Source organism: Nicotiana attenuata, unplaced genomic scaffold (genome assembly GCF_001879085.1).
Source record: "Nicotiana attenuata strain UT unplaced genomic scaffold, NIATTr2, whole genome shotgun sequence".
NCBI lineage: Eukaryota > Viridiplantae > Streptophyta > Magnoliopsida > Solanales > Solanaceae > Nicotiana > Nicotiana attenuata.
Window position 1 is genome coordinate 873,426 of NW_017670305.1, and position 17,147 is coordinate 890,572.

The 17,147-nt window shown below is 36.8% G+C and overlaps 1 protein-coding gene across 1 annotated transcript; it reads right to left on the minus strand.

The window, feature by feature from the left end:
• Positions 1–4,096: 4,096 nt before the first annotated feature.
• On the minus strand, positions 4,097–8,143 carry LOC109237539 (GATA transcription factor 25-like). The gene is made up of 8 exons (XM_019403857.1): positions 7,756–8,143; positions 7,053–7,136; positions 6,843–6,976; positions 5,579–5,659; positions 5,151–5,256; positions 4,751–4,810; positions 4,464–4,651; positions 4,097–4,388 (listed from the first exon to the last, which is right to left on the minus strand). The coding sequence occupies exons 1-7, from the start codon at positions 8,023–8,025 to the stop codon at positions 4,541–4,543; spliced, it is 846 nt and encodes a 281-aa protein (XP_019259402.1). The 5' UTR covers positions 8,026–8,143; the 3' UTR covers positions 4,097–4,388; positions 4,464–4,540.
• Positions 8,144–17,147: the final 9,004 nt, after the last annotated feature.

Consider the following 17,147-nt stretch of genomic DNA (forward strand, 5'->3'; position numbering starts at 1 on the left):
GAGGCTTCTACTTTCTTTGCCTCACAAGGCATATTGCATCAGACTACCATTCCACATACTCCACAACAGAATGGTGTTGTGGAGAGAAAACACAAACATTTATTAGAAGTCTCTAGAGCTCTTTATTCCAATCTAAACTACCCATGCACTTTTGGGGTGATTGTGTTTTGACTGCAACTTATCTTATAAATAGAATCCATCACCTCTTTTACTTAAAGTTTCCCCTTATGAAAGGTTACATGGTTATCCACCATCTTATGATCACCTGAGGTCTTTTGGGTGTATGTGCTTTGCAACTTCCCCTAAATTTGGTAGGACCAAATTTCAATCTAGAACTATACCTTCTATATTTCTGGGTTATCCTTGTGGTAAGAAAGGTTACAAGTTGTTGAACATGTCAAATTCTTCAGTGTTCTACTCTAGGGATGTAATATTCCATGAACACATCTTTCCCTATTCCTCTTCTTCCTCTCCTTCTCTTTCTTCTGTTTTTCCTTCACCATTTGTGGATGTTCCATCTTCAGAACCTCTTATCTCCCCTCATCCTACTTCTTCTTCTGATGTTCATACTCCTATTATCACCCCTACTCCCTCTCCTGTCCATGTTCCACCTGCTTCCATTTCTGAAATCATTCCTACATCACCTGCCCCTCCTTTAAGGAAATCCTCCAGAACTGTCACCCAACCTGCCTATCTCAAAGACTATGTCTGTTCTTCTGCCACCTCCCACTCTTCTCTTCCTTCTATTTCTAAAGTTCTGCCTAGTGAAGTACACATGGATGAACCTCAGTTCTACCAGCAGGCTGCTTCTCATCCTGCCTGGCAAGAGGCTATGCTAAAGGAATTCATTGCTCTTGAGGCAAATCAGACTTGGGATATTGTTCCCCTTCCTCCTCATAAAAAGGCCATTCCTTGTAAGTGGGTTTACAAAATCAAACAGAGGGCATATGGTTTTGTTGAGAGATACAAAGCCAGGTTAGTCATTAGGGGAGATACTCAGCGGGAAGGCATTGATTTTACTGAGACCTTTTCCCCTGTTATCAAACTGACCACCATCAAATGCCTGCTCACTCTTGCCATCAAAAGGGGATGGACTGTGTTCCAGTTGGATGTTAATAATGCATTCCTCCATGGTGATCTTCATGAGGAGGTTTATATGAAGATACCTCCAGCTCTTGATGTATCTTCCTCTTCCTCCATTCCATTGGCTTGCAAACTTAAGAAGTCTTTATATGGCCTTAGACAAGCCTCCAGACAGTGGTTTTCCAAACTGTCTGAAGCCTTGCTCTCTAGAGGCTACATTTCAAGTTTGAATGACTATTCCCTGTTTACAAAGTCATCTTCTGGTTCTCTAGTGGTTCTGGCAGTGTATGTTGATGACATACTTTTGGCTGGTGATGATCTCCCTGAAATGAACTCCTTGAAGTCCTATTTGGATGCTCAGTTTAAAATAAAGGATTTGGGGTCAGTACATTACTTCTTGGGGCTGGAAATCACTGCCTATCCTCAAGGTTATCTCATGACCCAACACAAGTACACCTCTGATCTTCTCAATGAGTTCAATTGTCACCATTTTTCTCCAGTTGTCACTCCTTTAGATCCATCTGTTAAGCTCACTTTGGACATGGGAGATCCTCTTCCTGATCCTAGTATTTACAGAAGGCTCATTGGAAAGCTTAATTTTTTACAACATACCAGACCTGACATCTCATTCTCAGTACAGCATCTGAGTCAATTTCTTCAGCATCCTCAGGTCCCTCACATGCTGGCGGGCCTACATGTTCTCAGATATCTGTTGAATGCTCCCTCTCAAGGGATTCTCCTCTCCAATTATTCTGATTATTCTCTTGCTGGTTTTTCTGATTCTGATTGGGCTTCTTGTGCTATATCTCGGAAGAGTGTTACTGGATTTTATGTGACCCTTGGTGGCAGTCCCATTTCTTGGAAAAGTAAGAAGCAGCCCACTATTTCTCTATCTTCAGCTGAAGCTGAGTACAGGGCCCTCAGGAAGGTGGCTGCTGAGGTTTCTTGGTTGACTCGATTGCTTGGGGATCTTGGCCTCTCTATTACCAGCCCTGTTCCCCTCTATTGTGACAGCCAGGCTGCCCTTCATATTGCCAAGAACCCAGTTTTTCATGAACGCACTAAGCATATCGAGATTGATTGTCATTATGTTCGTGAATGCTTAAATTCTGGCCTTATTTCTCTACATTTTGTTTCCAGTCACAACCAGCTCGCTGACATCATGACAAAGGCTTTGGGTGGTCAACTGCATCTTCACTTTCTTGGCAAGCTTGGTGTGTGTTCACCCTCCAGCTTGAGGGGGGGTGTTAGCACTGATATGGGAAATAATAAAGGAAAAGGCTTGGCCCAATAACATACCCGGTCCAATTGTATTTTAGTCAAGTTTATTTTCTTTTCTAGTCTAGTTTTTATTTTCTTTACTGAAAATATAAATACAGGATTGTAATATTGATTTAGAGAGAGATACAAAAATAAGAAATAAAAATGGGTCGGTGAAGATGGACCTTTCTTCTCTCTCTTCCTCCATTTCTTCTAGAATTTTCTTCTTAACAATTCTGCCATAGCTCGTAAATCTCCAAGTTAACACTAATATCATTATTAAAAAAATCACTTTTTCACAAACAATAAAAAAAATCTCCAAATTATCTTCGTTTATATGAAAAATATGAATTTCATGATCAAAATTCAGCTACATAGAGCAAAATGGTGGTGATAATGACGAAGAGGAAGAGGAAGAGAGTGGGAAGGAGACAAATGGTCGTTTTAATAAAATGCAGCCTAAAAATGGAAAATATTACAGCTTCTGCCATTAGTGTTTCCTTAAAGAGACTCTATTTGGCATTATTCTAATTTTCCAGTCTGAGTATTGATCAAATTAGCGGTGATCCAGTACTGCAGGGTGTAGCTAAATTCGACATTAAGTTGATTTAGCCGTCATTTGTTTAGATAAAGTAAATTTTGCGGCTGTGATGCAGTAGAGCTGTAGGAGAGTGTGTAGTGATTAAAGTTGTAGTGGGTGGGGGGGGGGAGGGGGTAATATATTATAGGATTATCCGGAGAAGATCTTGGATTAGATTTGGAAGCATAAGTTATACTATTGGATTGAAGTACGTACAGAGAGTTGTCCGGTCTCATGATTTATTTTAGAAATTATAATATTCTATGTTAAACTAACTTAATTTATTATTAAGTCATTTTATGTGTTAAAAATGTGTTGGAATTCCAATCTTATATATATAAGAAGGTTAAGCATATTATAAAGTAATATTTTTATAGTAAGAATCATTATAAATAATACTTGAGTTTTAGTGGCAATTTAGCTTGTTTGGATGGTTGTTACACATCGTTTCATAGTGCATCGTATTGTATTGTATTGTATTGTACTGTATCGTTTGATGAATACAATATTTGGATAGATCGTATCGTTTGCTGTTGTTTCATGATATCACGCACCAGCAATATGAAGAATAAACTGGCAATATAATAAAGAAAAATTATGATAGGGGTAAATTTATTATATAAAAAGGTAGGGTAAATGATAAAATAAAATTATTTAATATAATAAGGAAGGGTGAGATGAGAGAAAAAGACAAGATAACGACGCAATCACACCAAATCGGTCGTTACATAAAGTGTCACATTTTGTTGTTACGTAACGACAGACTTAACGATCCGATACAATAATATTTAAGTAACAATCAAAACAAACATTGTATTTAAAGTAACAATACGATACAATACAATATGTAACAATATATGCTTTAGCGAGTGAACTGGCAAAAAGTAGAAACAAATAATTAAAAAAGCGTAATATTTGGTTGTATTTGAACTCTTAGAAGTTATAACATTAAAAGTATTTGTTTAATTTCTTGGTGAGTAGCAAGGAAGCAAGGAGTACTCATTTCATCTATTCAATACTTGTGGTGAGGCGCAACGCACGACAAACAAAAGGAAAAACCTTGGTTTGCTTGTTTTAGCCCTGTTTTAGAAGATTAGGAGGAGGGGAGTTGAGGATATGAAAATAAAATATACATCACTAGTGTATTATTTACTGATTATACAATGACCATTCATCACTAGTTAGTAGCCAATACTTGCTGATTATACAAAGAGGGGAAGTTTGATATACTAAAGGTTAAAACACGCTTGTTAATGTTACTGAGAAGTTCAATCTAAATGCTGCATACGTAACAAGAACTAACCTAAGATGAACAGACAGCTTAATATAGCAGGTCTTGATGTCAAGAACTGCAACTCAGTATTAGGACTTTAAGATGATTAACACTGGTATATTTACAAGGGCATGAGAAATCCTTTGCTTTCACCAACAAATTCTCGCAAAGCTGTTAATCTGTCAATATAAACTTCAAAAGAAAGGCGAAAGTCAGTGAAAGTTCTCAACAGTATCGTCGAGCTGTTTAAAGAGTGATGAAATGTACCTGTAATAAGTACATAAAATCATTCATTTCGATGATCAGAAGACATATTGATATACTATGGTTCTCTTCCTAAGGCATCAAAGTCTTTGTCGAGCTGCCAGAACGGAGGAATCACTGGCCGAGGAAGAAACTTGATAAGAGAGGGAACGGGGAGGAGCTCCATAGTCAGAGTTGCTATGATCTTCATCCTACATGGATTAAGAAGTAGGCCATGCAAAATAGCTTTAAAAATATTAAATTTTTACAGCAACATAGAACCACTATTTTGCAATCAATAAACCAATTACCTCTAGTTCTGTGAGCAGAGTATTGTCGTAGGATGCCGTATAGAGATTCCTCATGATTCCCTGCAGAGTGATACAATAAGAAGTAAGGTACAATAGGTTGCAACTATTTTCCGCCTAACAAGAAATTGTTCCAAAGTATGCCAGAGGAGCCGTGTATCAAAGATACGAAAGATTGGTAAAAGTGAAATCAGATAGAACAAGGATTAGATTTGGTTTAATACACTTTCAGACTTGGTAATTGGAAGACAAGTCACTATCCAGTTCCTAGTTCTACCAGGTATGGACACCATTCTTTCCATATAGACCAAATCCTAGTAATTTAACAGGATGTCTGGTAATTAAGATGCATATAACTGACTATTATCAAGGGAAAAGAGCATGTCCACTTAGTGAGGCCAACCTTATTTGCCCAAGTGAGGCCACATGCATTGCAAAGAGTCCTTGGGCCAGCAGGACCACGCCTCATCATAGGGGTGTCCTTTGAACTAGTTCCACAATGGACGCACCTAAGAAATGAGAGGGAGAGAGAGAGAGAGAGAGAGAGTTAACATTTCCAAAGACACTATTGTTTTGGGTAACCAATTAAACATCAAAATTAAGAGAAGAATAATGCTAGTAAGGTTATAGTTAAAAGACTAAGTAGAAGCCAGAACATCTCTTAAGGGCAGAGACTTATAGCTTGCAAAATTAGGCATCCAATATCAACCAACTACTTCTTGCATAAAAAAGTACTTAAACACTAACCAAACCATACGCATCAACTAATTCCTTAGAGGAGATTATTCTTCAAGAAAAAAGCAAGACTCTTGCTCATACTCCAAAACATACCAAGTTTCTTCTGGCGGGTTGTCATCCTGTTTTGGTTCACCTGAACCTTTTCGAGCAAATTGTCCATTCTTGCGCTGCATCCTGATTATTGATAAATGTGAATAAGAAGCAGACGAAAGTCAAACTGAAATAGTAGAACAGCTGTTAAACCTTCCTTATTTTGCTGACACTCCACAACCTGCTAAAACAAGGACAAAATACTGCAGAAGGTGGTAGATATGTGTGTGTGTGCGCGCAAGAGCTATTGTCACTTAGGAAATGTTTTGCCTTGTATTGCAGCATTTCATTTCATAGAACAATGAATTCTTGCACGTCATCTTGTAGACTAAAACACATGTAATGAACAGAAATGTCATCATCATCAGAGTGTTACTTTTGATAATCAACTTTCCAAAACAATCTCTCTTTGATGAATCCAGTGTCGTTGCAGAATGCCATATCACTTGAACATAGGTCAATCAATAGACTCGGTTCACCTACAGAAGTAAATCAGTGTATTTTTCCTAGAATACAACACAGCCAGTTCAAATAGTTTTGGCTCGAGATGGATGTCCCCACTTAACTGAATCAGGCAAAACTATCTTCGACCATTTTATTTTCCCAAATCAAAATCAAAACAGAAAATTTTGGAATGAAGAAGTTTCCAAGCATTGGATTTAGGCAATAATCTAGTAGTTGTGTGCTACAGGAAACTGAATCAGAAATACATTACTAAATATTTTTTTCATCCAAATTAGAAGCAAAAGACAGAATCATGGTTTCCCAATAACAAAATATGAGAAATAAGGAAGAAAGCCACAAGAACACTCCCATATCGCTTCCCCCAAATGGGGCCCTACGCGGCGCGAATCCGGATATAGTCGGGCTCCAATGCGGGTACCGGACACCGGGTGGGAAACCAAAAAAAAAAGAGAAACACTCCCATATAAACACAAGGTAAAGGGAGACTTATATAGTGATAATGGTTTCATGGACACTAATTTAGCAAAAAATGGCTTCATCAAGTCATGGAGTGACTGCAATATATTTTTATTTTGCAGTCTTGAACATGTTATTCATCACCCAGGTTTTGGGAGATTGACCTCACTTCCATCAGTGGTAAAACTTTTGATTTTGTTGATAAAATTTGACTGGCCCAGTTAGGGCTTAATGTCAAGAGCAAGCTTGTGCATAACTTCATTAGACTGCTAAGCTTTCTGCTCTTCTTGAAACAAAAAAAAGAGGAGATAGAAATTCCAGTTAGGCAGTAAATAAGTCAATTTACCTGAATGCAACTTCTTGGCGGACATCATATCTGATTTTCTTTCCATAGCATCGCCTTTTCCTCTTTTCACGGAATCTAATGAGGGATTCAAGTCTTTTTAGATCTGCACAGTGCAATGGATAGTCCACAGAGTCCTAAGGCAAAAGGAAGCCGGATATTACAAGGGTGCAGAAGCAAACCAAAAGAAGAAACTTGCATAGAAAAGGATACCTCCTGGTTTGAACTTGACAAACCTACAGTTTGCATGCCCGGAAAATACTCATATCCACCCAAAAGTTGAAAGACCGATTGGACCTATGACAATGAATCATCTTTAGCCAAAAGCTTCATGATAAAATTAAATAGATATTCAGCCAAATGCAACAAGTGAGTTCGCTAATTGCCATTAGAGGCTGAATCCAAGAAACAAGCCAATATAGAAAATAATTAGCTAAAGGTATAACAGTTGTATGAATCCTCAATATCCATCCCCGCTCCCTAAACCCCTAAAAAAACTTTTCCCCTGAGGCTGAGACAATCAAGCTACAATTTCAAGGATAAGCTGTAAATTTCGATTATTGATATCATATTTTGGCTTCCTTGAATCTGATTGATCAAAATGAGACCAATTTTCGAACACATTTAAGCACATTAAACGCTCTAAATACACTAGCTCAATTCTGCTATGAACAAACAGAAGAAAAAAAAACGAAACATACCGGAGAAGAGATCGATATAATCAATCAATATAAGACTAACAGCGCCTGAATCCCAAATTAGCTTGGTGTCATATATAAATCCTTTGAGCGTACTTTAAAAGTCTTTAACTACAGTTTTTTTTTTTAACTGACCGTCAACTCATACATATAAACTACTATACAAATTACACGTAGAAGAAAATAATAGAGCGAAAGTAAACTGTTAAAGTCCTCACCTTGTGAGTAGTAACACCATCAAAAACGTAAACTTGGCCACGAAACGATAGTGTGAGCTGGTTCGAATTAGCCTCTCCATTTTGAAAAGCAACATGATCAGAAGCACTATAAACTGTGTAATTATGAGGCATTGTAACCTTAACACCACCCACCTCACCTTCATACCCAATCGGAAAGTCATCAACCGCCTTATCACTGCCGGCGGAAACTTCCTCGCCGCCGGCGGAAAAGTGGTTATCCACATTCAGAGCTTGAATATGAGAATTCATTTTTTTTTTTTCACTTTACAGAATGTAATAAAACCCTATTCATAAAATACTTTATTACTATATACGAATGTCGATTTCGTACAGACATTTTTTTTTTTGCTCTCTCTGTGTGTGCGTGTCTTGGTTGCTGTGCGGGAAAGAGAAGAAGAGAAGAAGAGAAGGGTGTGAGAAGCGAGGGGAAAGAACTTGACCCTGAGTTTGGAGATAATTACGAGATTGACCAACTTGTAAGAGCGGGAAAATGGGGATATTTTTGGAAATTCGAGAACAATGGGTGAACGGAATATTCTCTTCCGTACTGAAAAGAACAGAGTACCTTTCCGCGCTTCTTTTCTTTCTTTCTTTTCAATTCAATAGAATATTTTGTAGTATTACAGTGACTTTTTGAAATTTCTTTCTAGAACATTTTGTCTGAGAAGTTAATTCACTAAAACAAGATATTAATGAAGCAAGTATTAAATAATGCAAGAATTGTAACTCATGATCTATTATGCGAGTATTAATGTACAATTTAAAATGTGTTTTGTTTAGTTAGTATAATGTATTGTTTCAAACATGAGAGTTAGAGCATGTTTGGCCAAGCCGCAAAAAAATTGCTTATTTTGAAAAGTACTTTTTTTAAAGTGCTTTTTCCAAAAGTATTTTTGAAAAAAAAAAGTTTGTATTTGGCGAATTCATTTAATAAGTACTCTTTGCAATATTTTGTAAACAAATTGTGTTTGACCAAATTTTCTAAAAAATACTTTTGAGTGCCAAATTACCAAAAAGGATAGTACCAGGGTCTTATAATTATTTTAAAGAGAAAATGAACTTAAATATTTATCGTAAGAGACTTTATTTATTATTTTATTTTATTTAATTAAAATATAAAATATAAAGTAAATATGCATATTAAAGATTTAAATTAATATAACATATATAGTTATACCAAGGCATATAATATTATCTAATATAATTACTTATTGTTATCATTGATTGAATATCATAGTGAAGTATATTTAAATTCAAATTCAAAAAGAGTAACGAATATTAACAACACATAATGCATAATTTATATATTTTTAAATTTAAATTCAAAAAGAAACTAATTATTACCCAACCTAACTAACTTTGTCCTAAATTGCCAAGTGAGTTGTGAGACTGTCACCTGGCTTAATATGGATGCTCTTTCTTTATTTTTTAATAATATATAGATTATGTGATGCAATTACAAATTTATTAACTATTCATAGGTAATTTTCACAAATAATATTTGATAATTGTTTAAAAGATTCGGGAATTAATAGCCTATAATAGAAGAAATTATAAATGATTATTTGTAGGAAGAGAATTGATAATCCAAAAAAGAAGGATGTAGGCAATTTGCTTTAGTGTGAAAAAGAAGATGATAATTTGGAAAGTTACAAGACATTACACAGCTATATATATATATATATATATATATATATATATATATATATATATATATATATATATATATATATATATATATATATATANATCCGTTTTTAGGGTAAACAATATAATATCTCTAATTTTAAAAGAATGGTAGAAACTGAAAACAAAAAATAAAAGAAAAAGCTTAAATTAGTAAGGGAAAATTTGGAAAATATAAATTTATTGTGAGGATAGTTTTGTCTTGAAGAAGATACACACCGAGCAAAATCGCTCATTACTACAAAATATCGAATACCGGCAACAAGCACGCTAAGTGCATAATACCATCCCTGGGGGGACAGATAGTGCCATAAGCTACAAAACTCAAGCACAACTGAAATGCGATATATGATCTGAATCTCAAGAGCCATCCTGCTCACATAACACCATCGCTACGCGGAATCTCAACACACAAGAAATTTATCAAGACATTTCGCAACTCACACCTTAACCTTTGAACCCACTAGGACCACTATTGAGAGTCACCCACTCTGACTTGGTCTTGAATATAATCAACTGCAAGGCTCCGCTAGCACATGACCACCCTCTCAAAGAAGCACCCGGCCGAATCACCTTCCTTGCAACTCATTTCTACGCGAAGCAATTCCTGAGTCTTCCCAAATCATGAACATGAATCGATGATGCCAATTATAGAACACATTCTTCAATTCCTTTGCTCAAATTACCACTGATGTTCTCTTTCCTTAGTCGCGGTAACCCATCAATTTGCCGATAACTAGAAATCTCACAAATAGGCGACCATGTTATCCAACCGTAGGCGGTGGGACTCTCCCACTTAGCTTGAAGCCACTATTATACAACTTTGGAACCTACCAAGATTCTTTATCTCTTATTGACATGACCTTGCGCAATTAAACCGCCACATTCCTCGAAATCCTTCCGTTAGCATTTCATGAACACTCTGAATCTCTAGCAACATTCACATATTAGACCTCTTACCGGATAGCCAGTAAAATCCTTCGTAGGAGCTTCACCAACCACGCGACCGCTGACCTGCTCATAGGAGATAACCCACCTGAGCCTGTGCTCATTCACCAGCTGCACAAGTCCATTCACTCCTCGTGGACATCAACTAAATGTGCGACAATATCTTCCAATTCAAAGTCATGTTGTGTCCTTCTTCATATCAAGCAGTTCATTTCCGTCATATCAAATCTCCCGCCATTATGCTAGCCAATATTTTAAATTAAGTTCGTAGACCTAGTCACCGTCCACCATGAATCCCAAATCACTCTAAACTCCTCCCAAGGCACGTAGTCATCCTACCACAGAATCCCTGTGCTGCTCTGCCACCCTCCCACTTTGGTCAAACTCACTCCTTTAAGCAACTACTCTACTCTTGTTTCCCACACTTGGCCTTCTAGGAGTTTAATCACCACAAGACACTTTCCACATGTCGTTCCTCATCTTTCACTGCCCAGTCAAATACGTAGGAGGAAACATCTCGCACCACATCTCCAGTACCATTTCAATTCCTCAATTCCCGATTTATATTAAGCTCTTCGGGTCGCATACGATTGAGTAGGAAGGAAACAAGGGAATAAGAATTAATGGAATCAAACCACACGATGAGGAATCAAGAAGGGGAGTGCTCCTAACAGCCATGTAGCCTCTCGAAGATAAGTACAGACGTCTCCGTACTGATTCGCAAGACTCTACTAGACTTGCTCATGACTCGTGAGACCTAAGGGAACCTAGTGCTCTGATACCATGTTATCACGATCCAAAATCCACTAAGGGTCGGTATGGCGCCGGACACCATTGTCAGGCAAGCCAACACTAATTAATTAGTAACTTCTTGTTTTAGATAACTCTTAATTTACTTCTTTTATATATTTAAACAATAAAGAATAAGTTCCACTGAATAAATAAAAATATCTTTAACAATTTCAAATACTGAATAATCCCATGGACATCCCAGAACCCAGTGTCACAAGTGCATGAGCAATTACTAAGAGGATCGAATAAAGTACCATCACTGTCCGGAATACAAATTGGACAGAAGTAAATACAATACGCTGGAAGAGACTATACTGGCTGCGGGTTACCTCGAGAAATGCAGCTCACCTAGTCTCTGTATCATCCATGCTGCTATGCCCAGTAGGCCGCTAGAAATACCTGTACCTGTGCAACAAAATGCACAGCAAGTGTAGCATGAGTACGAAAACAACGTGTACTCAGTAAGTATCCCGTCTAATCTCGAAGAAGTAGAGACGAGAGGTCAACTTCGACACTTACTAGTGGTCCCATAATGATAAATCGATAATGTAACAAATTGAGGATTTATATAAGCATGATTGTAATTCAATAAAGTGAAGCAAGTAAGCAATTCTTTCTTTTATAGGAAATTCCCAAATCCCTTCTCATCATTTATACATTTATTCTCAAACCGGGAAGAAACAATATCACTTCAATAAATTTCAAGGCAAGCAATACAAACATGCGCAAATCATGCCGAGGACGTACGACCCGATCCAACAATATTTAAAATGTGCACTGCTAGAAGGTCGAATGGCGCGAACCATAGATGCATCTATTACCCCGCTCGCGAATCATACATGCAACGCGGCCAAACATAAATAAACAATCACCCTGCTTGTGAATCATACATGCGACGCAGGTACGCATAGAAACACATACTGAAACAGTCATTCAAGACATTCATCGAGGAGATAATTATTCGAGGTGGTGTAAATTTCTCTTTTTACAAGCCATGAAAATGAAGTTTTACTCTTTTAGAAAATCATTTGCCACTTCGGTATGATTTAAGCAATTTAAACTACCAATAAGGTTACAATTATCACAAGTAAAACATGATTTGGGGTCCTAGACTACCCGGACATAAGCATGATAGTAGCTACGCACGGACTCTCGTCACCTCATACGTACGTAGCCCCTACAAATAGGAGCATATAACCAATTAACTCACCTATGGGGACAATTCCCTCTTACAAGGTTAGAAAGGAGACTCGCCTCGCTCCGAAGTTCCATAACAGTTATTCCATGCCCTTTCGAAAACTCAAATCGATGCACATTGCTCCAAAACTAGCCAATAATTATGTAAACTCATTAACATATGATTAATTACTCATTATAATCCAATTTATAATAATTCCTAACCCCGATCGAAAAGTTAACAAAATTAACCTCGGGGCCACTTGCCCGGATTCCGAAATTTTTCGAAGATAAATTCTACCCATAACCTCACGAACTCAAATATATGATTTACTCCCAATTTCGTGCCCAAATCGTGGTCAAATTCCAAAAATACCAAATTTCTAGATTTTTCTTCAAAACCCCAATTTTCACTAATTTCCCATGATTTTACATGTTAAAATCTAGATATAATCCAAGTAATTAACTTGCAATAGGTGGGAATCGCTTACCTTGACATGGATGATGAAAATGGAGCTCCAAAATCGCTCTTAGGTCGGCTCCCATGGAGGAAATGAGATGAAATGAGCCAAACCCATTTCTTTACATTTATATACTAACCAGACGACTCCTCTTCGCGTTCGCGAGAACTCCGTCGCTTTTGCGAAGAAGAAAATTTCAAAAAACTATTTTTCAAACTCTTCTCAGACATCCCTCTAGTATAACAGAAATAACTTTTTGTACAAAATTCCAAATGACAAATGGTTTAATATTTTGAAAACTAGACACCAAGATATACAACTTTCATGTTTTGTAAATTTCCCAATTCCTTATAATTTTGAGATATAAGCTGCCAAAGTAAGCCCCGTGCAACACAAATTTCTTCTTCATCTTCCCGGACAGCCTGTAGTGTACCAGCCATAACTTTTCGTACACAAATCCAAATTCTAAATGGTTTATCTTTCTGAAAACTAGAAACAAAGGGCAACAACTTTCATTTTTACATCATCTCCAAATTCCTTGTATATTGTGATATATGAGCCTTTGAAGTAAGACATGCGCAACAGAAATTCTTCTTCTTCGCGAACGCGGGACACCCTTCGCGAACGCGAAGAACACAATCCCAGAAGCCAAATCCTTCTTCGCGAACGCGAGAGGACCCTCGCGGACGCGAAGAACAACACCAGACACCAGCATTAGCAGTTCCAACACAACCCGAAATGCTCTGAAACCACCCCAAAACACACCCGAGGCCCGCGGGACCCCGTCCAATCCACAACTCAGTCCCTTAACATATCACGGACCTGCTCGAAGCCTCAAATCACGTCAAACAACTAAAACTATGAATCGCACTCCAATCCAAGCTTAGTGAACTTTAGAATTTCAAGCTTCTATATTCGATGCCGAAACCTATCAAATCACGTCCGATTGACCTCAAATTTTGCACACAAGTCATATTCGACACTGCGGAATTACTCCAACTTCCGGAATCGAAATCCGACCCCGATATCAAAAAGTCCACTTCCAGTCAAACTCCTCAAAAACCTTCAAATTTCTATATTTAGCCAAATGAGTCCAAAATGACCCACAGACCTCTGAATTCACTTTCGATCGCGCTCCCAACACCAGAATTACCATACGGAGCTATTTGCAGACTCGAAATCCCAAACGGACATTGATAACACTGATATGCACTTCAACCCAAACTTATGAAATTCTTCCAAAAATGCTAACTTCCACAATAGGTGTCGAAATGTCCCTGGGTCTTCCAAAACCCTATCTGGACATACTCCCAAGTCCGAAATTATCATACGAACCTGCTAGAACCTTCGAATCTTGATTGCGATGTCGTTTACTCAAAAATCCAATCTTAGCCAATTCTTTCAACTTAAAGCTTCCGAAATGAGAATTCTCTTTCCAAATCAATTCCGAACTTCCCGGAATTTAGTTTCGACCATGCGTACAAGTCATAATACCTGAAATGAAGCTACTCAGGGCTTCAAACCGCTGAACGACGCGTTAGAGCTCAAAGAGATCGATCGGGTCGTTACACAAGGGTACTATTAATTTTGGAATATTTTATAATAATTCCCCTGATCTTTGTATCAGTGTCTATTGTGATAGTGATTGGGGATCTTGCGCGGATAGTAGGAAGTCCAGCAGTGGATTTTGCATTTTATTAGGCGGATGTCTAGTAGGCTGGAAGTCAAAAGAAATAATCTGTGGTGTCCTTGTCCTCTGTTGTAGCTGAATATAGGTCTATGAGTAAAGCCACTGCTGAAATTACCTGGGTTTGCGGGCTTCTTTCTGATTTCAGTATTGTTTTCTCTTATCTTGTCAGTCTGTTTTGTGATAACTAGGCAGCCATCCACATTACTAAGAATCCTGTCTTCCATGAGCGCACCAAGCACATTGAATTGGACTGCCATTTTGTTCACACCAAGTTGAATGAAGGTCTGCTTCAGTTGATTCACATTTCTAGTGCTGATCAGCTCGTTGATATGTTCACTAAACCTTTGGGGGGGGGGGGGAGTTGTACATCATTTGCGTCTTTGCAAGTTGAGGGGTTATCTCACCCTCCAACTTGCCCGGGGGTGTTGAGATACAAGCAAATGCAAATGCTGTTACTTAGCTACTTGGGCTTCTTCCCTTCTTTCTCTTGTTATTGGGCCCAGAAGCCCACTATATAACTATGTATTTATCTTAGGCCGTGTAATTAGTTGATAGGTATATATAGTAAAAATAGCACGGTATAGCCAGTTTTCGGACTGGTAATTCAAAAATAGCCAGCGTTTACAAAATAAAAGACTGGTGGAAAAAGCTCTTTTTGTTGGTCAAGACCTTTTGTTGAACTAAGTAAGTCTGTTTTCTAAAAGAAGTAGTTTTCCTCTCATGGATTTCTTCCGGTTCAAGCCAGAAAAGCCCCGTGGCTATAGCTACCAAGAGTGAAAGTGAAATTCAAGCGGGCGCGGATGCCATCGAATGGGCTCTTTGCCACAGAATGTGATGTCTTAGAATCAATGAAAAATAACCACTATTTTGCTGCAACAAAGACCGGTCCAGCATAATATACTGGAGTTCGATGCACCTGTGTATGAACTCCAGCATATTATGCTGGACCGGTATACTTTGCTGACTCCAGTGTAATATACTGGAGACTGGGCTATTTTTGAACGACCAGTTATAAATCTGACTATTTTTAAATTTCTCCCGTATATATAAAATACTGGGCCGGCCCATCTATTGGGTAAGGGAGAACAATTAACATTTTGTACAGACTCCATCAGGTTCTCTCAACAGAACAGAATGAAAACCTACAAGTTTCCATTACAATTTGTGGTTGAATCAAGTTTTAACAGAGAGAGAATAAATATATTACAAGTTCCAGTAAGATTACCGCTACTGCTTTGGATGGAAGTTATCCATATACGTTAATTTTGGTTATGCTTAACTATATAGGGTCCCTACTTTTCAGCTTTTCATTATAGAAGTAATTTGACGTATAACTTGTTTAGTTGTACATTATGTAATATCTAATTTGATTGTAATATATATTATTAACTTTTGTAAATGTTGTGTTTATGATTTTTTTGGTGATGATGCAATCGAAACAGAGTGTTACACTGCTTTTTGGACGTGCATAATATTTGTGAATCAATTTTCGGTTCACAAATTAGAATGGATTTATAACTTCAACTTATAATATGCTATCTGCAAATGAAATAGTTTAAGTAGTATTATACAAAAGACACTGGTTTTCTCTCATAAAATTCCATTTCTTTTCTAAATAAAATACATGTCTAAATACTCTTGTAACTACTTCAGTTTCAAATATATATTTTTTTTCAACTTCAACCGCATATATTAAAAAGTTATGGTACGTAATGTGAAAACAATTGTTACCTATAATTAAAGTGTCTGATAGAAATAAGCCTCAAATGAACTATCAAAGTGAAAATTATTGTGAAATTTTAGAATTTTCCGTGTATTCCCCCAAAAAGTAAGTTATAATCCTCATAAAATATGAAGTAAGTTACACCGTTAGGCGTTAGGTAATCTAAAAATCATCGGTAGTAATTAGCAACCTTAAGTATGTGTACCTTAAATATAAAAAGTGACGGTTACTAATATGAAGTTTGAAATGGTCAAATTAATGGAGCAATAATTTTTTTTTTCCTTTGTCATATGGAGTAGTGGAGTAATATTTTACACCAATAAAACGTGTAAGAAAAAAGAGGTAAAGGGTAGGGTGTTCAAATCGAATCGGAAAATGGCAACAAATCAAAAAGTCAAATCAAGCCCATTAAAAAATCTAATTAGATTTGGTTTAGTATTGAGTAAAAAAAAATCTGAAGCAAACCGACAATAAATATATTTATGTATACACTTTTAAGACTTTAATAGAATTTGCTTTTAAAACTGTCTAAAATTATTTGAGATCCTCTCGTGTGATGTAATATTTAATATAACTTATTTTCTTTAAATAATGGATTGTATTACTTTCTTATCAACTGTTATTGCCATGCGTTAATCATCTATTTGTTCTTCCATATTCATATGTCAGATTTCTTATATCTTTTTCGAATTTTAAATGGTATTCTGATAATTTAAAGTTGAATAGACATATCATTGTTTAGGTATAGCAAAATACATATTTTGATAAATCATATGTTTGTCAATTTTTAATTTTTACTATATGTATATTTATATTTCAAAATGATACTCCCCTGTAACTTTAATAAAGTACAATTGGAATAATATTCACGTAAAAAAAATCGAAAAATACTAAA

Bases quoted from the DNA above. Each gene is read 5' to 3' on its own strand.
- LOC109237539 (XM_019403857.1), bottom strand. From the start codon at position 8,025: ATGAATTCTCATATTCAAGCTCTGAATGTGGATAACCACTTTTCCGCC. The intron at 5,660-6,842 runs GTAAATTGACTT...ATCAATAATCAG, and splicing joins CGCCAAGAAGTTGCATTCAG to GATGCAGCGCAAGAATGGAC. The intron at 4,652-4,750 runs GTAATTGGTTTA...TAATCCATGTAG, and splicing joins CTCTGCTCACAGAACTAGAG to GATGAAGATCATAGCAACTC.